This window comes from Somniosus microcephalus, chromosome 21 (assembly GCF_052327205.1).
Source record: "Somniosus microcephalus isolate GS21.2 chromosome 21, FLI_Smic_1.0, whole genome shotgun sequence".
In the NCBI taxonomy this organism is placed as follows: Eukaryota; Metazoa; Chordata; class Chondrichthyes; order Squaliformes; family Somniosidae; genus Somniosus; species Somniosus microcephalus.
In genome coordinates, this window is record NC_141007.1 from 17,752,395 (window position 1) to 17,778,947 (window position 26,553).

Here is a 26,553-nt window from a genome sequence, read left to right on the forward strand (position 1 = left end):
TTCTTAAAGGTTTGTACGAACCTCTCAGCCAATCCATTTGTGGCTGGATGATACGGGGCGGATGTGTAATGCCTTACCCCATTCTTGTTCATAAACCTCCGGAACTCTTCGGACACAAACTGTGGTCCATTGTCGGAGCAAATCTGTTCTGGCAAGCCATTCCTGGCAAAAATGGTCCGTAGGACTGCAATAGTTTCCTCCGTGGTGGTGGAGGACATTTTGATGGCCTCAGGCCATTTCAAGTGCGCATCCACGGCTATTAAAAACATTGAGTCCATGAATGGACCAGCAAAATCAATATGCACCCGTTGCCATGGAGATGAGGGCCACTCCCATGGGTGTAGAGCGGCATGTGGTGGTGCATTTTGGACTTTCTGGCATCCTGAGCAGCTCTTGGTCAGGTCCTCGATTTGTTTATCGATTCCTGGCCACATAAGCCCTGGCTAGGCTTTTCATTTTTACCCCTCCCAGATGACCCTCATGAAGCTCATTGAGCACTCTATCCCTTAACTTGGGTGGAATTACCACTCGGGATCCACACTTCAAGGTCCCCCGGCACACTGACAGCTGTTCTCTCCTTGTCGAGAATGCTGGCAACAGTGAGTCGCCATGTGCTGGCCATCCCTTCACCGTCAAATCATATACCCGAGACAGTGTCGGGTTATTTCGGGTTTCCTTTTCGATACAAGCGTTAGTTACCGGTAGGTGTTCAACTATAGTCGAATGGAATATTTCGACAGGATCCACTGCTGGTGCTTCCTCCGCAGTAGGCAGTGGCAGGCGTGATAGCCCATCAGCATTTCCATGCTGTTTCGTGCCCTTATATTCAATCTCATAGTGGTGCGCCCCTAGAAAAAGTGACCATCTTTGTAGTCGTTGCGCAGTCATCACCGGAACGCCATTCTTCGGATTAAAAATGGAGACAAGAGGCTGGTGATCAGTCAGCAAGGTGAATTTCTGCCCGTGCAGATAGTGATTGAACTTTTTCACTCCCCACACTAGGCTGAGGGCCTTCCTGTCAATCTGGGCGTAGTTACGCTCGGCTGAGGTTAGTGATCGTGACGCAAAGGCTATTGGCCTCTCTGAGCCGTCCGAGAATTTGTGCGACAGCACCGCTCCAATGCCGTAGGGTGACGCATCACATGCCAACCGAATTGGTAATGCTGGGTTGTAATGGGCCAGCAGCACGGTGGCATAGTGGTTAGCACTGTTGCCTCACAGCGCCAGAGACCCGGGTTCGAATCCGGCCTCGGGCAACTGTCTGTGTGGAGTTTGCACATTCTCCCCGTGTTTGCGTGGGTTTTCTCCGGGTGCTCCGGTTTCCTCCCACAGTCCAAAGATGTGCGGGTTAGGTTGATTGGCTATGATAAATTGACCCTTAGTGTTAGGGGGATTAAATACGTGGGGTTACAAGGATAGGGTGGGATATGTGTTGGTGTAGGGGTTACGGGGATTGGGTGGGATATGTGTCGGTGCAGGCTCGATGGGCCGAAATGGCCTCTATCTGCACTGTGGGGTTTCTGTGATTCTGTGAATACCTCTTTCGATGCGATTAGTGTTTTGCTCTTCTGGAAAGCTCGTCTACATTCATCACTCCACTTCCATGGCACCCCAGTTTGCAGTAGGGTGTTCAGTGGGTGTAGTATTGTAGACAAATTTGGCAAGAACTTATGGTAGTAGTTTACCAGCCCGAGGAACGACCTCAGTTGTGACACATTTTCTGGTGCTGGAGCCTTGACTACTGCCTCAATCTTCTCTGGGGACTTATGTAACCCCTCTTTATCGATAACGTGGCCACAATACGAGATCTGTTTTCTAAAAAACTCGCATTTGGGGCGGTTAGCTCGGAGCCCATATTCCTGCAATCTAGTGAGCACCTGCTACAGGTTGGCAAGGTAGGTTGGCAAGGTGATCACTGTCATTTTCGCCCGTGACCAGGATGTCGTCCAAATAACACTGGGTCCCTGGGATCCCTTGCAGGACTTGTTCCATTGCCCTCTGCCAAATAGCCGGAGCTGATGCTACCCCGAATACCAGCCGGTTGTATTGGTAGAGCCTTTATGGGTGTTGATTGTGAGGTATTTTTTTGATGCTTCTTCTACCTCCATTTGCAGATACGCCTGGGCCAGATCAATCTTAGTGAAGCGTTTCTCTCCAGATAGCGAGGCGAAAATATCTTCAATCCGCGGAAGTTGATATTGTACGGTGTGAAGGACCGGGTTCACCGTTACCTTAAAGCCCCCACAGATGCGAACCTTTCTTGGTTCCCCAGGCGTGCTGCTCAACGACTTTTTCATCACAGGACGATGGGTGTAGCCCACTCGCTCCAGTCTACCTTGGACAGTACACCTGAACGTTCCAGACTCTCCAGCTCTGCTTCGACGGCTGGGCGGATCGCATAAGGTACTGGTCTGGCCTTAAAACATTTTGGGCTTGCGTTTTCTTCAATTTTAATCGTCGCTGTCATGCCTTTTAGTGTTCCGAGTCCTTGCGGGAACACTTCTTTCGCGTCAGTTAGGATCTTTGACAGTCGCCCAGGTGTGACGTCGTCATCCTTTTTGTCAGCCACAGTCAGTGCGCCTGTATGGAATGCCAATCCAGTTGTATTTTCCGGATCCATTCACGTCCCAGTAATGGTGGTCCTCCATCTTGCAATACATACAGGTCTAGTTTTGGTGTTTCCTTACCGTTATATATAACGGTCACCCTTATTTTTCCTTTGGGGTAGACTTTTTGCCCTGTGTACATCTTCAAAATAATTTTTGTGTCTCTCAAGGGTATGTGTGAGAATAGCCGCTCGTAGTCCCGTCGGTTTATGACTGTTAGGGCTGATCCTGTGTCCAATTCCATCTTTGCCTGGACTCCTGCTATCTTGAGAGTGACCCAAATGGTTCGGTGATCCTCCGTTGTGATCACATTATGTAGTTTCAGACAACTCAGTTCCCTGATTTCGGAGTCGTTATCACTCTTTTGTTCGTCTGAACTATTCTCCGTCATCTTATGTACCTTCTTGTACTTTCCTTTGGTAGGTTTCTTATTGCTGGTTTTCTTTCCCGACCTGCAGACTCGTGCTATGTGTCCTACTTTTCCACACTGTCTGCACACTTTGTCTTTGAACCAGCAATCATTCTGGTCGTGTGTTGTTCTGCCACAGCGATAGCACTTCTCTGTTCTGTATGACATTTCGTTTGTGCCGTATTCTTGCGGTCTCTGTTGTATCTCTGCAGCGCCCCGTGCTGCTGCTTCATATGATACCGCAATGCTGAAAGCCTTTTCCAGCGTAAGGGCCGTTTCTGGGTTCCTTCACTTTGAAGCCCGCACACAAACTTGTCCCTTAAGGTATCTGCCAGTCCCGCTCCAAACTGGCAGTGTTTCGATAGTTTGCGCAGTTCTGTTAAATAATCAGCATTGCTTTCATCCTTATGCTGGTTCCGTTTGTGAAACTTGAATCTTTCTGCTATCAGCAGCGGTGTGGGGTTTAAATGTCCCTGTAGTATCGTTACTATGTCTTCAAAACTCTTTTCCATTGGCTTCGTTGGGGTTACTAGATTTCGTAATAACCCATACGTCTTAGCACCCATTAAATTTAACAATACCGACGCTTTCTTGTCATCTGACACCTCATTTGCCTTGCAGTATACCTCTATTCGCTCGACATATGTAGTCCAATCTTCGACTTCATTGTCAAATGCGGTGATACTGCCACTCTTCGGCATTTTGGGTGTGGTTTAAAATGGCGTCTCCCAATGGCTTAAAATGGCGTCTCCCGCGCTTTCCTTCCTCCCCCGCTGCTGCCAACGCCGCACTCGGCGGTCCTCGTGGCAATGGCGGCGCCTCGCGGGTTTCTGTGCGTCTCTCTCTCCCTCTCCCCCGTCGACGCTGCTCGGCCCCTGAACACCGGCTGCGCCCTGCCCTCTCTCTCTCTCTCCCCCGTCGACGCTGCTCGGCCCTTTGCTGTGCCGCTCGGTCGGGCTCTAGCCCGCCGCTGTCCGCAAAGGGTCTGCGCACTACCTGTTGCCAGCCCGTTTCGCTGGACCACCTCGACTGGAAAGCCAAGCCTGGCTCTCGACAGCCTCCCCGCAATTCTCGAGTCTCTGCTGGATGACTGGGTGGTTGCCCGTGGTCGACGCCCGAGTCTCTGGCCTTGACCTCCAATCCACTGATCTCCAGGAACGAATCCCCGGGAGGTGATGCAGAGTTGCAGGTAGGTTCGAACTTGCCTCGTCATCAATGTTGTGTCTGGGTATAATAAGATACAGACTGCAGCAGAAACGGTACAACAGGTGTTTACTCAACGTGGCTCACAGTTGAACTGACTGTACAGATTACTACTCAGTGCTATGTACAGGTGTGGTCACTGCCGGTACTACAGTATACATGAGCTGTAAAAAGTAGTTCCCCCCCCTTAAAAGGTATATTCATTACAGATCCAAAACATGAAGGATGGAATCCATGTGGAATAAGTCGGAGCCACAGACCGTGGCTGAGGAAAGAGACGTGGCTGTGAAAGCAATGTGAATACCCTATCACAGACTTTCTCTGATTTCTCTGCCCTTTTCCCTGACTATTTGTTTAAAAGCTGTTTATCTCTAATATCATCCAGTTCTGACAAAAGGCCATCAACCTGAAACTTTAACTGTTTCCAGCTTTTTCTAATTTTTCAGCACAGGCGGCAATGTCAGAAGTCTAAAGTTAAACTCAAGTAACCTTACAAAAGGGAATACAGGAAACTTTTTTTTATCCGGCACGGACGGGACCGACGTGGTGCCGGTTCATCAAAAATTCCAGATAACCGAAAGCTATAGTAAAAGATACGGAGCTGAGAGCTCCGTATAAAGCAACAAACCCTGTTGCTTAGCAACAGGTTCAGAACAATGGCCACAAGTTGCAAGCGTCTCTGTAGCTTAGCAACAGCTGCAGCCACACCCTTGCACAGCAACAGATGGAGGAAGGCAAGTAATAAAAGTTACCTGAACCTACTCCTGAATTTTGCCGGTTAACCGAGATTTCCGGTTATTTAGGTGCCGGTAAATCGAAAGTTTCCTGTAGCGAGTTCTTCCTGCGATTTAATGCTCTCCGTGCCTTGACTCATTCACCTCACGGCTTTGAGAATCCTGCTAAAATTCAATCTGCAGAGTCAGATTTCTTGGCCCAGACCTTCTGAGGATGACTCGGCCTGTTGCTGCCAGTTCTTGGCCTGTTGCTGCTTGCCCTGGGTGTTGCTGGTTTACTGAGCCTACGATTTGCTCTAATGTTAGCGGCTGCGATTCACACAGGAAGAATCCAAAGTCTTTTACCGTCAACTTCATCCAAGGACAACCTAGAAAGCCAACATTCAAGCACAAACCTAAACACTAGGCCTATAAGCGATAAACGGCAGGGTGTTTCTACAAAATATCAGAAGGTAAACAGAACACAGTCAGGCACACAGATATGTGTACCACTGATAATTGGGTAATATAGAATGTAAATATATAGTAATACAGATTACCTGGTCATTATCACATTGCTGTTTGTGGGAGCTTGCTGTGCGCAAATTGGCTGCCAAGTTTCCTACATTACAACAGTGACTACACTTCAAAAAAGTACTTCATTGGCTGTAAAGCGCTTTGGGACGTCCCAAGGTCATGAAAGGCGCTGGATAAATGCAAGTCTTTCTTATCTGTCCTTTCAAGATGGCAACGACCGAAGCACCAGCGAATTCGGAGTGTTAAGTGACCCGGCGCCATTTTCAGGGTGATACTGTCCCGTTAGCACTGGGCGACCACAGTTAAAATCAGCACCCGCCTCTCCCCACCCCCCACAATGTGAGTCAGTGCTGTGCTCTCCGTTACCACCCACCCCCCCCTGCATTCTTCCTTTTCTCTCTCTTTCCAAGTTAAACTCAGCCAACACTCCAATTTTCCCACATAAATCCACAGGTACTTCCTTAACTGGCACCCAGGGGGTACATCCCTTTAAGAACAAGCTGCTTTTCCAGCAGATCCTCCTTCACTGTTGGGGAGTGTTGGTTGAGCACCTCAATCATGCATGTTACTGATTTACACCACTGTCAATGTTAAACCTTTTTAAATGTGCAACGTGCCCATTTAACAATCGTCCCTCCGCACCCGCATGGCCCTTCTCGGAATTAAAATGTACGGCATAAATTTTATGATCCGGTGCTCCCGTCAAGAGAGCTCTGTGAAATGGAGCGCACATCCAGGGTCAGAAGTCAACACGCCCATTCATTTAACGGAGGGAAATTCAACGCGGGCTGCAAATCAGCCACGCTGACCTCTAGGCACAAATTCCCGACATTAATACCCATCCTGTAAAGTTACATAGAAACACAGAAGATAGGAGTAGGCTATTCGGCCCCTCGAGCCTGCTCCGCCATTTAATGAGATCATGGCTGATCATCCAAACTCGGTACCCTGTCCCTGCTTTCTCCCCATATCCCTTGATCCCCTTAGCTTTAAGAAATATATCTAACTCCTTCTTGAATATATTTAATGAATTGGCCTCAACTGTCTTCTGCGGTAGAGAATTCCACAGGTTCGCCACTCTCTGGGTGAAGAAATTCTTCCTCATCTCAGTCCTAAATGGCTTACCCCTTACCCTTAGACTGTGACCCCTGGTTCTGGACTCGCCCGCCATCGGGAACAGCCTTCCTGCATCTAGTCTGTCTAGTCCTGTTAGAATTTTGTAAGTTTCAATGAGATCCCCTCTCATTCTTCGAAACTCTAGCGAATATAAGCCTAATCGACCCAATCTCTCTTCATACGTCATTCCTGCCATCCCAGGTATCAGTCTGGTGAATCTTTGCTGCACTCCCTCCATGACAAGACAATCCTTCCTCAGATAAGGCGACCAAAACTACACAAAATACTCAAGGTGTGATCTCACCAAGGCCCTGTACAACTGCAACAAGACATCCTTGCTACTGTACTCGAATCCTCTCGTTATGAAGGCCAGCATACCATTTGCCTTCTTAACTGCCTGCTACACCTGCATGCTTACTTTCAGCGACTGGTGCACAAGGACACCCAGGTCTCGTTGCACTTCCCCTTTTCCCAATCTATTGCCGTCAGATAATAATCTGCCTTCTTGTTTTTGCCACCAAAGTGGATAACCTTGTGGCAGAACCACTGAATGACTCTGGCTGACACTATATAATTCCCTTTAATGATGTTCTAACACCAGCCTAAACCTGTACCATTGTGTTAGGCATTACTGTGTTTTGTATATAGAGTTTGCATGTACGGGGCGTGGTCCCTTTAAGAGCGCGGGAAAACACGGGCAAACGTGATGACGTCACGTTGCAAGCCACGGGGCTGCCCAGGCAGTCCTCGTGGAGTCTCTGATCAGTAAAGACCTGTTTGCCTGTTCCCTGGTGTTAATCTCAGTTATTTATAGGAATTCGTCATTTCCTACATTGGTGACCCCGTTTTTTGTGAACGTTTTCACAAAAGAAGAGCACAGCATGGAGGCAAACGCTGTTTCACTAACGCTGCCACAGTTCTGGGAGCAGCAAGCGACCTCGTGGTTTATTCAGGTCGAGGCCCAGTTCGCCCTGCGGAACATCGATGCAGATCAGACCAAATACCTGTATGTGGTCTCCGCACTCGACAGCTCTACCGCGTCTCGGATCGTCAGCCTCCTCGGATACCCCCCAACGGAGCGCAAGTATGAAACCCTCAAAGCGCGGTTACTGCAGGTTTTCGGGCTTACAAAATCGGAGTGCGCCCGTCAATTACTGGTGATGCCCGGCCTCGGGGGACTCCAAGCCTTCAGAGTTGATGCTCATACTCCTGGGCTCAAAACCGGAATGCTTCCTGTTCCGAGAAATATTCCTCAGCCAACTGCCTGAACAGGTGCAAGCTGCCCTGACCAGATCTGAAATCGTGGACTGTGCAACACTCGCTGCGGAGGCTGACAAAAATTTCGCTGTAACTCGGCAGTACTGCGCCACCACGAGGCACCCATCCCCCGCAGACGCCACCCCAGCTCGTCAGCCTGCTGGGCTGTGTTTCTACCACGCGCAGTTCGGCGCGAAGGCGAAGCGTTGCCGCCCTCCCTGCAGTTTTCCCCAAAAACAAAACAACCAACAACTGCGACCACTGAGGAACGAGTCTAATGGGCACCCCGCGGCCGCGATGGCGATCAGCAACGCGGGAAAGTTGCTCTTCATCACCGACACTCTCTCCGGTCGCCGTTTTCTGTGTGACACCGGAGCGCAGTGCAGCATTTTACCCGCGTCCGCCCTCGATGTGCAGACAGGGAATCACGGCCCCTCCCTTGAAGCGGCCAACGGCGGAGCAATTCGGACCTTCGGCAGACGGCGAGTTGAGGTGTGCTTCGGGGGGGCAACGCTTTCAGTGGGAGTTTGTTACGGCCAAAGTTTCCCAGCCCCTCCTCGGCGCGGATTTCCTGTGCGCCAGCAGCCTCCTGGTCGACGTCAGGAACCAGCGGCTGATCATCGCAGCAACTTTTAATTCTCTCCCGTGTTACCGCAGTAACACTACGTCACGCACCATCTCCTGTGCGTTCCCGACTCCTGATGAGTTCGCCCGCCTGCTCGGCGAATTCCCCGACCTGACAAGACCCACGTTCTCCTCCTCGGCCACGAAACATGGTGTGGAACACCACATCACCACCAACGGCCCCCCGGTCTACGCGCAGGCCCGGCGCCTGGAACCCGGCGGTCGCAAAGGCGGAGTTCGCAATCATGGAACGGTTAGGGATTATTCGCCGGTCGAATAGTTCCTGGTCTTCACCCCTCCATATCGTCCCGAAGCCTGGCGGCGAATGGCGGCCATGCGGCGACTATCGACGCCACCACTCCTGATCGGTACCCGATCCCCCACATTCAGGATTTCTCTGCACATTTGGCAGGGAACACCATGTTTTCGAAAGTCGACCTCATCCGGGGCTACCACCAGGTCCCTGTGCATCCACAAGACGTCCAGAAGACTGCAGTCATCACCCCATTCGGCCTCTTCGAGTTTCTACGAATGCCGTTTGGGTTAAAGAACGCCGCCCAGGCTTTCCAACGCCTGACAGACTCCGTGCTGCGGGACCTCAAATTCCTCTTCGTCTACCTGGATGATATTCTAATTGCCAGTCCTACTAAGGAAGAACATATGTCACCTACGCACCCTTTTTCGACATCTCAGCCAACACGGCCTGATTATCAACCCGGCCAAGTGTCAGTTTGGCCTGCACCAAATCGATTTCCTGGGGCATCGCATCACCTCAGAGGGAGCGGTTCCTTTACCTTCAAAAGTGGAGGAGGTGACATCTTTTCCACGCCCGCAGAACATAAAGGCCCTGCAAAAATTCCTAGGCATGGTAAACTTTTACCACCGCTTCGTGCCTAAGGCGGCACTACTCATGCAACCCCTGTACGAGGCCCTCAAGGGCAAGACTGGCAAGAACCCGGTAGACTGGACGGAGGACATGGCCCGAGCGTTCGCCGACACCAAACGCGCCTATGCTGGCGCACCCGCTGCCAGGAGCCACCATCGCCCTCACCACCGACGCGTCAGACTACGCAGTCGGTGCCGTGCAACAGCAGTGGGTGAACGGGACGTGGCAGCCGTTGGCATTCTTCAGCCGTCAACTATGGCAGAACGAGAGAGCATACAGCACGTTCGACCGGGAGTTGCTCGCCCTTTTTCTGGCCATCCGCCATTTTCGGTTCCTGCTAGAAGGATGTCCTTTCACCGCTTTTGTGGACCATAAGCCGTTAACCTTTGCAATGGCCAAGGCCGCCGAACCGTGGTCAGCCCGACAGCAGCGTCAACTGACCTACATATCCGAATTCACCACGGATATACAGCACGTGTCCGGTAAGGACAACCTGGTGGCAGACTGCCTCTCCCGCGCGATCGTCAATACGGTTCATTTGGGCATCGACTACGCCCTCATGGCAGCGGACCAAGACTCAGACCCGGAAGTCCAAGCTTACAGAACAGCCATCACTGGCCTCCAGTTGGCCGACGTCATGTTCCATGCGGCAGGTACCACGCTGTTGTGTGACGTCTCCGTACAGGATCCTCGCCCTGTCGTGCCGGTCGTCTGGCGCCGCAAAGTGTTCGATGCCATACATGGGTTGTCACACCCAGGAATGAAGGCCTCTCAGAAACTGATGTCAGCGAAGTTTGTATGGCATGCATAAGGATGTCCGCGACTGGGCCAACACCTGCGTGGTCTGCCAAAGGGCCAAGGTACAGCGCCACATCAAAGCTCCGTTGGCCACCTTCACAGTTCCGGAGCGACATTTTGACCATGTCAACGTCGACCTGGTAGGACCACTTCCACCCTCTCATGGTTTTTCACACATCCTGACCATGGTGGACCGCACCACCAGATGGCCGGAGGCGGTCCCCCTGTCATCCACTACTTCGGCGGACGTGGCCAGGGTGTTCATTTCCTTCTGGATCACCCGTTTCGGAGTACCTGCAGATATTTCATCAGACAGGGGACCGCAGTTTTCCTCCGAACTCTGGAATGCAGTGGCCCAAGAACTCGGTGTCAAATTACACTGCACCACAGCCTACCACCCACAGGCGAATGGCCTCTGCGAACGCTTCCACCGGTCAATGAAAGCCGCCCTGAGGGCCAGTCTCCAGGATGCTGGATGGGCAGACAAGCTACCGTGGGTCCTGTTGGGCCTTCGCACGGCCCCCAAAGAAGACCTTCACTCTTCATCAGCGGAGCTGGTGTATGGGCAGCCGCTGCGAGTCCCAGGGGACTTCCTACCAACATCGATAGAGCCATGGTCCGCGTCTGCTCAGCTTGCTAGTCACCAAGAGGCGGCCAGATGTTTCGCACCGGTACCCACTTCGCACCACGGGCTGCAGAGGTCACACGTTCCCACGGGGCTTCACAAGGCTGAATATGTTTTTATTCGCCATGACGCACATAGGGATCTGCTCAAGGCCCCATATACCGGTCCCTTCCGCGTGTTGGAGGCAGGGGACAAAGCCTTCACGGTAGATGTCGGCGGTAAACCGGACCACATTTCAGTCGACCGATTAAAGCCAGCACATTTGGACCTCGACCACCCCGTTGAGACCGCACAGCCACCGAGACGGGATCAGCCTCCCATCGTCGTCACCGCAGACCCAGTGCACCAGACCGCCAGCCGCCCAGCAGCCTCCGCCTCGAGAGTACAGGAGTCGTTCTGACAGGCTCGTCAGACCCCCTCACCGTTTGACTTTGTCCGTTAAAGCGAATTCTGGGGGGGGGCGCATGTGGCAGAACCACTGAATGACTCTGGCTGACTGTATATAATTCCCTTTAACGATGTTCTAACACCAGCCTAAACCTGTACCATTGTGTTAGGCATTACTGTGTTTTGTATATAGAGTTTGCACGTACAGGGCGTGGCCCCTTTAAGAGCACGGGAAAACGTGGGCAAACGTGATGACGTCACGTCACAAGCCACGGGGCTGCCCAGGCAGTCCTCGTGGAGTCTCTGATCAGTAAAGACCTGTTTGCTTGTTCCCTGGTGCTGATCTCAGTTATTTATAGGAATTCATCAATTCCTACAACCTCGCATTTATCCACATTTAACTGCATCTGCCAAATCGCCCAGCCTGTCCAAATCGTACTGGAGTTTCTCGGCATCCTCCTCACAGCACACACGCCCACCCAGCTTTGTGTCGTCTGCAAACTTGGAGATATTACATCTAGTTCCCTCGTCTAGATCATTAATATATATTGTGAATAACTGGGGTCCTAGCACCGATCCCTGCGGTACCCCACTAGTCACTGCCTGCCACTCGGAAAAAGACCCGTTTATTCCAACTCTTTGCTTCCTGTCTGTCAACCAGTTTTCTATCCAAGTCAGTTCTGCTCCAGTGGTGCTCAGCAGGCTCCCTCTTTCCATCTGTGTGTCTCTCTTTCTCTCCCTCCCTCCCTGTCTGTCTCCCCCTTTCCATCTCTGGCTCTCTCTCCATTTGATCAACACTACTGAGCCGAGTGTTGTGGACTCCCCCTTTGTTTCTCCTGGAATGCTGTGGATGACGTGGCGACTAACCAAGTATTTGAAGAATTCAGTTTAAGCCTAAGTCATGCAGTCGATCCCACTTCCTTCAGCTCAGCAACATTCCTTTCAACGGCACCAATTTCAGTGGTGTGGGGTGGGTCCAGATCTCCTCCTCCAACTACAGGTGCTTTCTCCTACCCGAGGTGCTTGTAGGGTGGGCTGTGTCGTACGGTAATCTTTGTCGTTCTTGTAAATGGAAACAGCATGTTCCCAGGCCATGGCATGCGTCAGACACAACACGCAGTCCTACTGCTTGCGATCTCCCCTTCGCACACTGCCCGACAGTCCAGCCAGATGTGGGGTGGCTGGTTTGCAGAGACCACATACACCCCCATCTCCCAAGACGCAAAGGGCATGGGTTTTGGAGGCCACCCACTGTCCCTTCTTTGAAGCACAGGCTGCAAATCAGAGTTGGAATTCCCCATAACATTCAATGGCATTACCATCGCCAAATCCCCCACCATCAACACCTTGGGGGTCATCATTGACCAGAAACTCAACTGGACCAGCCACTTAAATGCCATGGCTACTAGAGAAGGTCAAAAACTGCATATTCTGTGGCGAGTGTCTCACCTCCTGACTCCCCAAAGCCTTTCCACCACCTACAAAGCCCAAGTCAGGAGTGTGATGGAATACTCTCCACTTACCTGGATGGGATACACTCAAGAAGCTCAATACCATCCAGGACAAAGCAGTCCGTGTGATCAGCAGCCCATCCACCACCTTAAACATTCACTCCCTCCACCACCGGCATACCGTGGCTGCAGTGTGTACCATCTACAAGATGCACTGCAGCAACTTGCCAAGGCTTCTTCAGCAGCACCTCCCAAACCCGCGACCTCTTCCACCTAGAAGGACAAGGGCAGCAGGTGCATGGGAACACCACCACCTCCAAGTTCCCCTCCAAGTCACACACCATCCTGACTTGGACATATATCGGCGTTCCTTCATCGTCGCTGGGTCAAAGTCCTGGAACTCCCTCCCTAACAGCAGTGTGGGAGCACCTTCACCACACAGACTGCAATGGTTCAAGGCGGCGGCTCGCCATCACCTTCTCAAGGACAATTAGGGATGGGCAATAAATGCTGGCCTTGTCAGCGATGCCCACAGCCCGAGAATGAATAATAAAAAGTTGCTAACGGGTCTAGCTAAGGGGAGGGGAAATTAAATTTTGCCCCCTATAACAAAAGGAAACGTGTCAGTGGTAATGCCAGCCTTGTTAAATTCAAAATGGCAGCCGTGGGCCACCCGTACCTGTAAAATCTGCACGGAGTCGTTGCTCTTCAGTGTGGTTTCTAGCTTCAGCCTGACCTCTCTCAGCTTGGCACACTTCTCTTCCAGTCTCCCCATGGCACTGTCGGCCTGCTCCAGTGCGCCGCGCTCCTCACACGCTATGTACTCGGTCACTTTGGCCTGCACCTCCGCCAGCTCCTTTGCCAGCATGACGAACTTGTTGACGTAGTTTGTTTGTGCCCGAGATGCAGAGTCCTGAAAACACGGTAAACAAACCTCAACAGTGGAATCTGCTGGTATTTCCACCCCACCCCCCCCACACCCCACCCCCCCACCCCCGACCTGCTCCCATCATAGGTGTCAGTCGTGGCTCAGTGGTAGCTCTCTCTCCTCTCTGAGTCAGAAGGTCGTGGCTTTGAGTCTCACTCCAGAGACTTGTGCACATAATCCAGACTGACACTCCCAGTGCAGTACTGAGGGAGTGCAGCACTGTCGGAGGTGCCGTCTTTCAGATGAAATGTTAAACTGAGGCCCCGTCTGCCCTCTCAGGTGAATGTAAAAGTTCCCACGGCACTATTTCGAAGAAGAGCAGGTGAGTTCTCCCTGGTGTCCTGGCCAATATTTATCTCTCAACCAACATCACTAAGAAACAGATTATCTGGTCATTATCGGTGTGCATGCGTGTCAGGGAGTATGTATGTATCAGTGTGCACACGTCAGGGATTGTGTGTGTGTATCTGTGTGTGCATGCGTATCAGGGTGTGTGTGTGTGCGTGCATGTGTGTGTGCAAGTCGGTGTGTGTGAATGTGTGAGTATTCGTGGGCTACTGGGTGAGTTGAATGACTTTAATGATGCCCGTGGTTGAATCATCTACCAATGCTCACTGTCCCTGTTCACACATGGGACCAAAGGGCACCAGTGCCTGTATAACCAAACCTCAGTCCAGGAGAGAAAGGTGTGGGGCATGGAAATCACTTTAAACTGTCCAGTCACAAACTGGGAGGCTACTTATATATTTCATGATGGTGATTACTTTGACACGAGGCAACATTGACCAACAACATAAGTCATAAGAAGAAACACCTCCACATAAGCACATCTCCTGACTCCTGCTCTAGTCACCGGTCAGTCAGGGGGAACCTTCTACTATTTTAGAAACATCTTAATACCTGTCTGATCCTCTGACTGATCACCTGGGCCTCCTCTGGCCAGTTTGAGACAGTGCGGGCCTTAGTCGGGCCCGCGGTTAAAATGGTGTGGCTTCCCGCCGACGTCATCGGGACTTGACGTTGCCATTTAAATTAGGCCCCCACTTCTCTGGGACGGGCGGCCTGTATGTGCCTGATTTCAGGCCAGTTAAGGTGATGGGGGCAGGAACGCATGTAGAATGTGGTGTGAAACCGCCCCCCCCCCCCCCAACCCCAGCATCTTAACCCTGTCCCGCACTGTTCCCGCAGTGCGGGGGGATTAAAATACCCTCTATAAAGTGGGACGGTGAGAGCAGCTGGCTCACAGTGTGACTAATGTACCAAAGTGAGCAGCGCATACCGACCAAGTACAAATACTTGCCCGACTTCGAATAAGCCAGCTCGCTAAGGGCGACAGCGGCCTCCCTATTTAGCGCAGTCACAGGGGTGATGCGGATCCCACAGTGACGACATTCTTTCTGCCTCCTTTTGGGATAAGCAAAGCAAGCACACGTCAAGCAAGCGTGTCACACCCGATTCCTGCAAAATGAAGGCTGACAGCTACTGAGAGTCACACAGTAAGACTAAATGGACTTACATTTGCCTCACGTACACCAAAGTACTTTTAACATGCAGCAGCTGCTCCTGTGTCTGCAGCCATCTTACACACAGCAATGTCCCACATACACCAATTAGTTGGCTGTCTGCTGTTCTACTTTTAATTTTTTTTAAATTTATTCTCAGGATGTGGGAGCAACGTACAGGGCATCAACTGAGTGGCTTGCTAGGCCCCTTCGGAGGGCAGTTAAGAATCAACCACGTTGGTGTGGGACTGGAGTCACATATAGGCCAGACCAGCTAAGGGCGGCAGATTTCCTTAAACTACATCAGTGAATCAGTTGGGCTTTTACGACAATCCGACAGCTTCATGGTCACTTTTACTGAGACCAGCTTTTTATTTCCTGGGTTTTTTTTTGTACTGAATTCAAATTCTCAAACTGCCCTTGGTGGGATTTGAACTCTCAGTTCTCTGGATTACTAGTCCAGTAACATAACCACTACACCACTGTACCTATGTATTGGTTGGCCTGCTCTCTCTCAAATTATGCAACGGAATCTTTTACATCCACCTGAACCAGCAGACAGAGCATCAGTTAGAAAGACAGCACCTCCAACAGTGCAGCACTCCCTCAGTACCACACTGGGAGTGTCAGCCTGGATTATAGCCCGGGGAGAACTCCCCCTGCTCTTCTTCGAAATAGTGCCATGGGATCTTTTACATCCACCCGAGGGGGCATCGGTTATTGATTGCTGGATTATCAAATTCAATGGAGAGTAAAATTGTGTGCGGTTTAAAACGGGCGTCCGACTTGAACCCTCCCCGTTCCCGCTGGGCAGCTTATAGGTTCAAGTCTCTGGAGAGCAGACGTGAACCCAAGATCCTCTGACCCAGAGCCCAGACTAGCACCAACTGAACCCAAGCTGTCAGTGGCAATACCCGTGAGTTATATGGGAAGGAGGAATCACAGTGCGACTCAAGCTACTCAGTTTAAATAAAACCAGTGGATAATAATATATATTTTTTTAAATCACAGGGCTGGAATGCACTTAAACCAGTCACACATCCCAGGGAGTTCTTCTCGGTCAATATTTATCCCTCAACCAACATGACTAAAACAGATTATTTTAGGAAATATTGATAAGCCAGATGAGTTTTTTTTCAAAAAAAATGAAAATACTGGCAAATCGCCACAGTCCACAGCGCAGATACCACTCAGGTTAACAAGGGTCGGAGAGAGGATGTGGTATGTTCGGAAGTATTGATGAGGAGACACCAGGTTTGGGCTTCCTTTGGCTCGCCGTCCTGTTTTTTCCTGATTACGGGGCATGGTTCTCTGTTCGAGGCGCCGTATCAATGCATGCTGCTGTCACTGATCGAACACAAGTGAGATATTAGAGCCAGGCTGTTCAGGGGTGGAGTCAGGAAGCACTTCTTCACATAAAGGGTAGTGAAAATCTGGAACTCTCTCCCCCAACTCAGCACAGATCATGGATCGGACCCAAGACCTTCCTGAGCTGTACGGCTCAGCTGCTCACCAAATAAACCCACTGGACCTTCAGGGGAGCCAAGGTTTGAACTCCAATACAGGTAAAGAACATGAAGTGAAAACAGAAAATGCTGGAATGGCCAGCAGGTCCATCAATAGTCGTTGTCACTCCCCTTTCGCTACCTGACTGAGACTTGAGGTGTCAGCTGTGGCTCAGTGGGCAGCACCCTCGCCTTGGAGTCAGAAGGTTGTGGGTTCAAGTCCCACTCCAGAGACTTGAGCACAGAAATCCAGGCTGACGCTCCCAGTGCAGTACTGAGGGAGTGCTGCACTGTCGGAGGTGCCGTCAAACCGAGGCCCCGTCTGTTCGCTCAGGTGGACGTAAAAGATCCCATGGTTCTATCTGAATAAGAGTGGGGGCGTTCTCCCTGATGTCCTGGGCAATATTTATCCCTCAATCAACATCGCTAAAGCAGATTATCTGGTCATTATCACATTGCTGTTTGTGGGAGCTTGCTGTGTGCAGATTGGTTGCTGTGTTTCCTACATTACGACAATACTTCATTTTCTGTAAAGCATTTGGGACGTCCCGAGTTTGTGAAAGGTGCTATATAAATGCACGTCTTTCTTTCTTGCATTTCTTTCCATCTTTTTGTAGTGTATTAAACCCATTAATCCCCCTCATACCTGCCTCTTTTACCGGTTGTTCCCTCCTCCTGCCCATCATTTTGTTCCGTCCTATAAGTCCAAAGATGTGCGGGTTAGGTTGATTGGCTATGATAAAAATTGACCCTTAGTGTTAGGGGGATTAAATACGTGGGGTTACGGGGATCGGGTGGAATATGTGTCGGTGCAGGCTCGATGGGCCGAAATGGCCTCTATCTGCACTGTGGGGTTCCTGTGATTCTGTGATAACCAATCCCCATTACAGGAGGGCCTACACCTTTAATGTCACTCGTCTTTCCTCTTTTTGGACCTGCAGTGTATTTCCAGCATTTTCTGTTTCCATCAGTAAAACTGTGCTTTTCTCTAGGGAAAGCTATGTAAACATTGGAATAATCATTACCTTAATAGAAATGTTCTGCTGTTTGAGTGTATCGATCAGCCCTTCCGTCTTCTTTACTTGGCGCTCCATCTCCTCATGTTTCGCCACAAGTTCTTTCTAAAAATATTTTAATAAAAAGTAAAGATGTTAATTCATTGTAGCCTTGACCCAGTGGGTAGCACTCTCGCCTCAGAGTCAGAAGGTCGTGGGTTCAAGCCCCACTCCAGAGACTTGAACACATTATCTAGGCTGACACTCCAGTGCAGTGCTGAGGGAGTGCTGCGCTGTCGGAGGTGCCGTCTGTTGGATGAGACGTTAAACCGAGGCCCTGTCTGCCCTCTCAGGTGGACGTAAAAGATCCCACGACGCTATTCGAAGTAGAGCAGGGGAGTTCTTCCCGGTGTCCTGGCCAATATCTATCCCTCAAACAACATCACGAAAACAAATGATCTGGTCATTACATCGCTGCTGTTTGCCGGACACTACTGTGCGCAAATTGGCTGCCGCGTTTCCCTACATTACCATAGTGACTTCAAATGTACCTCATTGGCTGTGAAGCTCTGTGGGACGTCCCGACTTCATGAAAGGTGCTATATAAATGCAAATTCCTTCTTAATGAATGCAAAATACAGGATTGCGTTAACTGCTAGCATTATAAACCATTGGATTCTTGGAGAGGACCCCCCCCCCCTACTCCATCATGCAGTAGCTGTGGCACAAGCCAGCTTGCACTTGGGACATATAATGGTCCCGTGTGTACATTTGTACATGGGTCGCTATATAAGCGTTTCCTAAGGCGATGTTCATGTTAAAATATCCACGGGTAGTTGTTACAATTACCTGCTGCAATTCCCAGTAACTCCAGTAGGGGGGGCACTCTAATAGGAACCCCAGCTTAATGTAAGATTTCAGTCGGAATACCTCCCCCGTCACACCCGGAGGCTGCTGATCCCGAGGGCTCTTGTGCACCGCTCCAGCTAGCGAGGGAGAGAAAGAGAGAAATCAGGAGGCAGGGAGAGAGTGTTTGGGGAAGAAAGAGGCATCGCAGAAGACAGTGATCAGTGAGAGAAAAGGAGGTTGGGGAAGAAAGGCACAGAGACGCAGAAAGATCATAGCGACAGAATGAGGAAGACGAGCAAAGGAGGTATACTACTACACATAAAATCCTCCCGAACTCTCTGATACTGATACCTGGGATGGCAGGAATGACGTATGAGAAGAGATTGGGTCGATTAGGCTTATATTCGCTAGAGTTTAGAAGAATGAGAGGGGATCTCATTGAAACTTATAAAATTCGAACAGGACTAGACAGACTAGATGCAGGAAGGATGTTCCCAATGGCGGGGGAGTCCAGAACCAGGGATCATAGTCTAAGGATAAGGGGTAAGCCATCTGGGACTGAGATGAGGAGGAATTTCTTCACCCAGAGAGTGGTGAACCTGTGGAAATCTCTACCACAGAAGGCAGTTGAGGCCAATTCATTAAATATATTCAAGAAGGAGTTAGATATATTTCTTGAGGCTAAAGGGATCAAGGGATATGGGGAGAAAGCAGGGACAGGGTACTGAATTTGGATGATCAGCCATGATCTCATTAAATGGCGTAGCAGGCTCGAGGGGCCGAATGGCCTACTCCTGCTCCTATCTTCTATGTTTCTATGTAGCATTTACTGAGTACGTTACCAAACAACCCGAGCAAAACTGAGGTCAATGGCGGGGGGGGGGGGGGTGCGGGCGGGGGGGGTCAAGGGAAACATCCTATAGTGGCTGGAGTTATAACAGACACAAAGGAAGCTGGTTGTGGCTGTTGGAGGCCAGTCAACGCAGCCCCAGGACATCGCGGCAGGAGTTCCTCAGGGATCCATCCTCAGCCTAACCATCATCAGCTGCTTCATCAATGACCTGCCTTCAATCATAAGGTCAGAAATAGGGCTTTTACAATTCTAGTGTTGAACTCCATTCACCGATAATGAAGCAGCCCATGCCAACCAACGACAGGACTGGATAATATCCAGGTTTGGGCTGACAAGTTTCAGGTAACATTCACATCACATAAGTGCCAGGCAATGACCAACTCCAACATAAGGTCCAACCATCTCACCATAACCTTCAACAACACCACCATGAAGCTGAGTGCCCAACCATCAACATCTTGGGGGGTCACCATTGGCCAGAAGCTTTAATTCACCAGCCATATCACCAACCAAACTGAATATAGAAAGTACAGGGGAGATCTAAAAAAAGGGAATAAGAGGAGCAAAGAGAGAGTATGAGAATAGATTAGCAGCTAACATAAATGGGAACCCAAAAGTCTTTTATAAACATATAAATAGTAAAAGTGTAGTCAAAGGAAGGGTGGGGCTAATTAGGGACCAAAAAAGATCTTCTTGTGGAGGCAGAGGGCATGGCTGAGGTACTAAATGAGGACTTTGCATCTGTCTACATTAGAGAAGAGGATGCTCCCAATGTATCAGTAAAGGAGGAGGCAGTAGTGATATGGGATAGGATAAAAATATATAAAGAGGTACTTACAGGAAACTCTTTTTTATCTGGCACCGACGGGACCGGCGTGGTGCCGGTTTATCAAAAAGTCCAGATTACAGAGAGTTATAGTTAAAAGGTATGAGAGCTCCATACACAGTAACAAATCCAGGCTTCCCTGTTGCTTAGCAACAGCTGCAAGAAGCCCGGCCACAGACCAAGCGTCCCTGTTGCTTAGCAACAAGTGCAGAAACCCCCATTACACAGCCAAGAATCAAGAAACGGCCACTAATATGAAGAAAAACTTAACTGAACCTACTCCTGAATTTTGCCGGTTAACCGAGATTTCCGGTTGTTTGGGTGCCGGTAAATCGAGAGTTTCCTGTATAAGGTTGGCAGTCCTCAAAGTAGAAAAGTCATCCAGTCTGGATGGGATGCATCCGTGGTTACCGAGGGAAGTAAGGGTGGAAACTTCAGAGCCTCTGGCCACAACCTGCCAATCCGCCTTGGATATCGGGGTGGTGGCAGAGGCCTGGAGGTTTGCAAATGTTACACCCCTATTCAAAAAAGGGGGGAGGGCTAAACCCGGCAACTACAGGCCAGTCTGTGGTGGGGAAACTTTTAGAAACAATAATCCGGGACAAAATTAATTGGCATTTGGAAAGGTATGGGCTAATACATGAAAGTCAGCACGGATTTGTTGAAGGGAAATCATGTTTAAATCAAAATTAAAGCCCATGGGATTGAAGGGAGAGTGGCAGCATGGATACACAATTGGCAAAGGGACAGAAAGCAGAGTAGTGGTGAAGTGTTATTTTTCAGACTGGAGGGAAGTGTACAGTGGTGTTTACAGGGCTATGGGGACAGAGCAAGAGGGTGGGATTAATTGGATAGCACTATCAAAGAGCAGGCACAGGCACGATGGGCCGAATGGCCCCCTTCCGTACGATATCAAAACAGCCACAAGGGCAGGGCAAAGCACTCAAGGATGGAAATTTTGGCTTGGCTTGGCGTGGCGGGAGGATGGGGAAGGCTAAACACTTTTGCAACACAATGCCATGCTTTGGTGCAGTTGCGGCCACTGCATCACTATTTTTGTTCTTGGAATACGAGCAGATGAATATGGGCACAAGTCTACGCATATCACCCGTCCATAGAGGTCATTAAGAGTCAACCACATAGTGCTGGGCTGGAGTTCGGTGTTGGCCAGACTGGGTAGCGGGTATAAGGCTCCTATCCCTGAAGGGCATTCGCAAGCCAGTTGTGCAGGGTCATTCTTTCTGATACCAGCCCACAAATGACTGGATCTATTGAATTTAATTTCATGGTGGGATTTAAATTCACCATTACCAGTACCAATAACCACTACTCTATGATGGGAGTAAGCCTTTGACTTAGTAGTAGCATTCCTGCCTCGGAGTCATAAAGTGCAGGGCTCAAATCCCACTTCAGGCAGTCGCGACGAGGGGAGACAGGTGTTCTGGCTCGGAATTCCGAGTCTGGTGCGGGTGGGTGGCCCCTCTTCTCATCAAATGGTTCTGGGAGCCCATAAAACCCTCTGGCCGTATAGGACTAACCACCCTACCGGCTGGTATAAAGATGGTTATGACCATGGAAGGAGCTTTCATGTTGTGGCCAGTCAGACTGAAAAAGAAAGACTTGCATTTACATAGCGCCTTTCAGGACGTCCGAAAGCATGTCACAGACAATGTCTGTTTGAAGTGTAGTCACTGTTGTAATGTAGGAAAGGGGTCAGGCAATTTGCGCACAGCAAGGTCCCACAATCGCCAGTGAGATAACGACCAGATAATCTGTTTTAGTGTTGTTGCGGTATAAATAATGGCCAGGTCACTGGGGAAAACTTCCTTCCTCTTATTCGAAATAGTGCCATGGGGTCTTTTACCCGAGAGGGCAGAGGGGGCCTCGCTTCAGCATCTCATCCATTAAGAGTGCTCTGAATGCAGCACCCCCTCAGTAATGGCACTGAAGTGTCAGCTTAAAAGAAATGAAAGACTTGCATTTCTATAGCGCCTTTCACAACCTCAGGACATCCCAAAACGCTTCACAGTCAATGAAGTACTTTTGAAGTGCAGTCACTGTTGTAATGTAGGAAACCACGGCAGCCAATTTGCGCACAGCAAGCTCCCACAAACAGCAACATGATACTGACCAGGTAATTTGTTTCTCTTTTTGTGATGTTGATTTGAGGACACCAGGGATAACTCCCCTGCTCCTCTTCGAAATAGTGCCATGGGACCTTTTGCATTCACCTTAAAGAGCAGATGGGGTCTCCAGTTTAACGCCTCATCCGGAAAAAAGGCACCTCCGGCACTGCAGCGCTCCCCTCAGTACTGGGCCAGGATTTTTGTGCTCAAGTCTCTGGAGTGGGGCCACAACCCTGAACACCATGGCGAGAGGGCTACCCACTGAGCCAAGGCTGGCACTGTTGATCAACCTGCGAATCCTGGCACCATTCTCCAAGGAGAAGAGTGTGTGAAGATACAACAACCCCTATCTAATGATAGGAAGCACACAGAGAAAAAAATTGTTGTGCAATTTTCGTTCTGCACCGACCTTTCGCTGGAGTGTCTCGTCCTCCACGGTGACCAGGTCGTGCCCCTTGTGTTCCCTGGTAGCGCAGGCGGAGCAGATGCACAGGTGGTCCTCCCTACAGTACAGGTCGAGCGGCTTGCGGTGAGCCGGGCAGCTCGACTGTTCGCCTTCGGGCCGCGGGGTCTCGGGGCCTCGCAGCTTCAGGTCCTTCACCATCTCGTCCAGCACCAGGTTCTTGCAGAGGGGCTCGGGCCGCCGCTCGAAGACGTTGCGGCAGGCCGGGCAATCGAAGAGACCGGCCGGGCTCTGCCGGTCCAGGTGGTCCCGCAGGCACAGCAGGCAGAAGTTGTGGCCGCAGGGGGTGGTGACCGGCTCGGTGAAGCACTCCAGGCAGATGGGGCAGCTCACCTTGTACTCCAGGTCCTGGCGCTGGAGAGCGGTCATGGTGCCTGCAGCCAACTCCCAGCCCAAACCGAAAGCAAGCCTCGGGCTTCCTGCATCAACCCTGCCCACAATATTAATACAAGACCGGCTCCTCCCTCCCGACTGCTGGGGCTGGCGTCCCCAGCCTTCCCGCTTCAATGCAGATTTTTTTGGTGCAACAGTTAACCTTTTCTGTATTTTTTTCAGTAGCTGATTACACCACGACCCAACTCCCGACCCCACTCTATCCCTTCTGCTTCCAACTCTTCAATCCCCACTCCCCATCACTCTTCAATCCCCACTCCCCATCACTCTTCAATCCCCACTCCCCATCACTCTTCAATCCCCACTCCCCATCACTCTTCAATCCCCACTCCCCCTTCACTGTTCAGTCCCACTCCCCATCACTCTTCAATCCCACTCCCCATCACTCTTCAATCCCCACTCCCCATCACTCTTCAATCCCCACTCCCCATCACTCTTCAATCCCCACTCCCCATCACTGTTCAATCCCCACTCCCCATCACTCTTCAATCCCCACTCCCCGTTACTCTTCAATCCTCACTCTCCATCACTCTTCAATCCCCTTCACTCTTCAATCCCCACTCCCCATTACTCTTCAATCCTCACTCCCCATTACTCTTCAATCCTCACTCCCCATCACTCTTCAATCCCCACTCCCCATCACTCTTCAATCCCCACTCACCATCACTCTTCAATCCTCACTCCCCATCACTCTTCAATCCCCACTCCCCATCACTCTTCAATCCCCACTCCCCGTCACTCTTCAATCCCCACTCCCCATCACTGTTCAATCCCCACTCCCCATCACTCTTCAATCCCCACTCCCCATCACTGTTCAATCCCCACTCCCCATCACTCTTCAATCCCCACTCCCCATCACTCTTCAATCCCCACTCCCCGTCACTCTTCAATCCCCACTCCCCGTCACTCTTCAATCCCCACTCCCCATCACTCTTCAATCCCCACTCCCCATCACTGTTCAATCCCCACTCCCCATCACTGTTCAATCCCCACTCCCCGTCACTCTTCAATCCCCACTCCCCGTCACTCTTCAATCCCCAGTCCCCCTTCACTGTTCAATCCCCACTCCCCATCACTCTTCATTCCCCCACTCCCCCATCACTGTTCAATCCCCACTCCCCCTTCACTGTTCAATCCCCACTCCCCCTTCACTGTTCAATCCCCACTCCCCATCACTCTCCAATCCCCACTCCCCCATCACTCTTCAATCCCCACTCCCCATCACTCTTCAATCCCCACTCCCCATCACTCTTCAATCCCCACTCCCCATCACTCTTCAATCCCCACTCCCCATCACTCTTCAATCCCCACTCCCCCTTCACTGTTCAATCCCACTCCCCATCACTCTTCAATCCCCACTCCCATCACTCTTCAATCCCCACTCCCCGTCACTCTTCAATCCCCACTACCCATCACTCTTCAATCCCCACTCCCCCTTCACTGTTCAATCCCCACTCCCATCACTCTTCAATCCCCACTCCCCATCACTCTTCAATCCCCACTCCCCATCACTCTTCAATCCCCACTCCCCGTTACTCTTCAATCCTCACTCTCCATCACTCTTCAATCCCCTTCACTCTTCAATCCCCACTCCCCATTACTCTTCAATCCTCACTCCCCATTACTCTTCAATCCTCACTCCCCATCACTCTTCAATCCCCACTCCCCATCACTCTTCAATCCTCACTCCCCATCACTCTTCAATCCTCACTCCCCATCACTCTTCAATCCCCACTTCCCATCACTGTTCAATCCCCACTCCCCGTCACTCTTCAATCCCCACTCCCCATCACTCTTCAATCCCCACTCCCCATCACTCTTCAATCCCCACTCCCCATCACTCTTCAATCCCCACTCCCCATCACTCTTCAATCCCCACTCCCCGTCACTCTTCAATCCCCACTCCCCGTCAGTCTTCAATCCCCACTCCCCGTCACTCTTCAATCCCCAGTCCCCCTTCACTGTTCAATCCCCACTCCCCATCACTCTTCATTCCCCCACTCCCCCATCACTGTTCAATCCCCACTCCCCTTCACTGTTCAATCCCCACTCCCCCTTCACTGTTCAATCCCCACTCCCCATCACTCTTCAATCCCCACTCCCCATCACTCTTCAATCCCCACTCCCCATCACTCTTCAATCCCCACTCCCCCTTCACTGTTCAATCCCACTCCCCATCACTCTTAAATCCCCACTCCCCATCACTCTTCAATCCCCACTCCCCGTCACTCTTCAATCCCCACTCCCCATCGCTCTTCAATCCCCACTCCCCGTCACTCTTCAATCCCCACTCCCGTCACTCTTCAATCCCCACTCCCCGTCACTCTTCAATCCCCACTCCCCATCACTGTTCAATCCCCACTCCCCATCACTCTTCAATCCCCACTCCCCATCACTGTTCAATCCCCACTCCCCATCACTCTTCAATCCCCACTCCCCATCTCTGTTCAATCCCCACTCCCCATCACTCTTCAATCCCCACTCCCCATCACTCTTCAATCCCCACTCCCCATCACTCTTCAATCCCCACTCCCCATCTCTGTTCAATCCCCACTCCCCGTCACTCTTAAATCCCCACTCCCCGTCACTCTTCAATCCCCACTCCCCATCACTCTTCAATCCCCACTCCCCATCACTGTTCAATCCCCACTCCCCATCACTCTTCAATCCCCACTCCCCATCACTCTTCAATCCCCACTCCCCATCACTGTTCAATCCCCACTCCCCATCACTCTTCAATCCCCATCACTCTTCAATCCCCACTCCCCATCACTCTTCAATCCCCATTCCCCATCACTCTTCAATCCCCACTCCCCATCACTCTTCAATCCCCACTCCCCATCACTCTTCAATCCCCACTCCCCATCACTCTTCAATCCCCACTCCCCATGACTGTTCAATCTCCGTCACTGTTCAATCCCCACTCCCCATCTCTGTTCAATCATGAAAGGGTTAAAAGGGAGAAAGGGGCTTTTTCGCTAAAAATAAGGGAATTGAGGAACCAAGCATATATCCAACCACATAAGGAGTTGTTTTGTACATGTCCCAGAGGGAAGTATGGTGTAATGTGGTCAAATGTTCAAACCGTCAGTTACGAATTGAATAAGGTGCACAAATCTTTAGTTACTGATTAAGGAATGAGGTGAAGATAACGTATGGGGTCACAGGACTAATGTAAACGGTCAGAATGTGCACACGGGCTGCAAGAATTTGCACCCGAAATCAACTATGATGTAAGCCACGACTTAGAACAAAAAACTGTATATAAGGCAGGGGCTCTTAGTTGCTTTACTTAACGAACCTCCAGACTCTAAGTGATTGATTGGGAATAAGGTGGAGGTCGACCCTTTATATCAGAGGGTCCGTCTCAGGGAGAAGAAGCTCTCCCGGTTACCCTTACAACTTGGTGTAGTCGGCAGGATCTACCGGACGGGCTGAGTAGAGACATTGTCTCCTTGTATCGAAGCCCAGGGCCGGACATCCAACGAATCTAAGGCAGAG

General features: G+C 50.7%; 1 protein-coding gene across 1 annotated transcript in view; it reads right to left on the minus strand.

Annotated features, from left to right (window-relative positions):
• Positions 1-23,169, minus strand: part of LOC147102627 (E3 ubiquitin-protein ligase TRIM65-like) — a 45,076-nt gene extending 21,907 nt beyond the window's left edge. Inside the window, exons 1-3 of the mRNA XM_085963291.1 lie at positions 22,606-23,169; positions 17,573-17,668; positions 13,292-13,525 (exon numbers count right to left, since the gene is read on the minus strand). Coding sequence (XP_085819417.1) covers positions 13,292-13,525; positions 17,573-17,668; positions 22,606-23,028 — 753 coding nt within the window. The 5' untranslated portion in view covers positions 23,029-23,169. The remainder of the gene's footprint in view (positions 1-13,291; positions 13,526-17,572; positions 17,669-22,605) is intronic.
• Between the last annotated feature and the right edge of the window lie 3,384 nt (positions 23,170-26,553).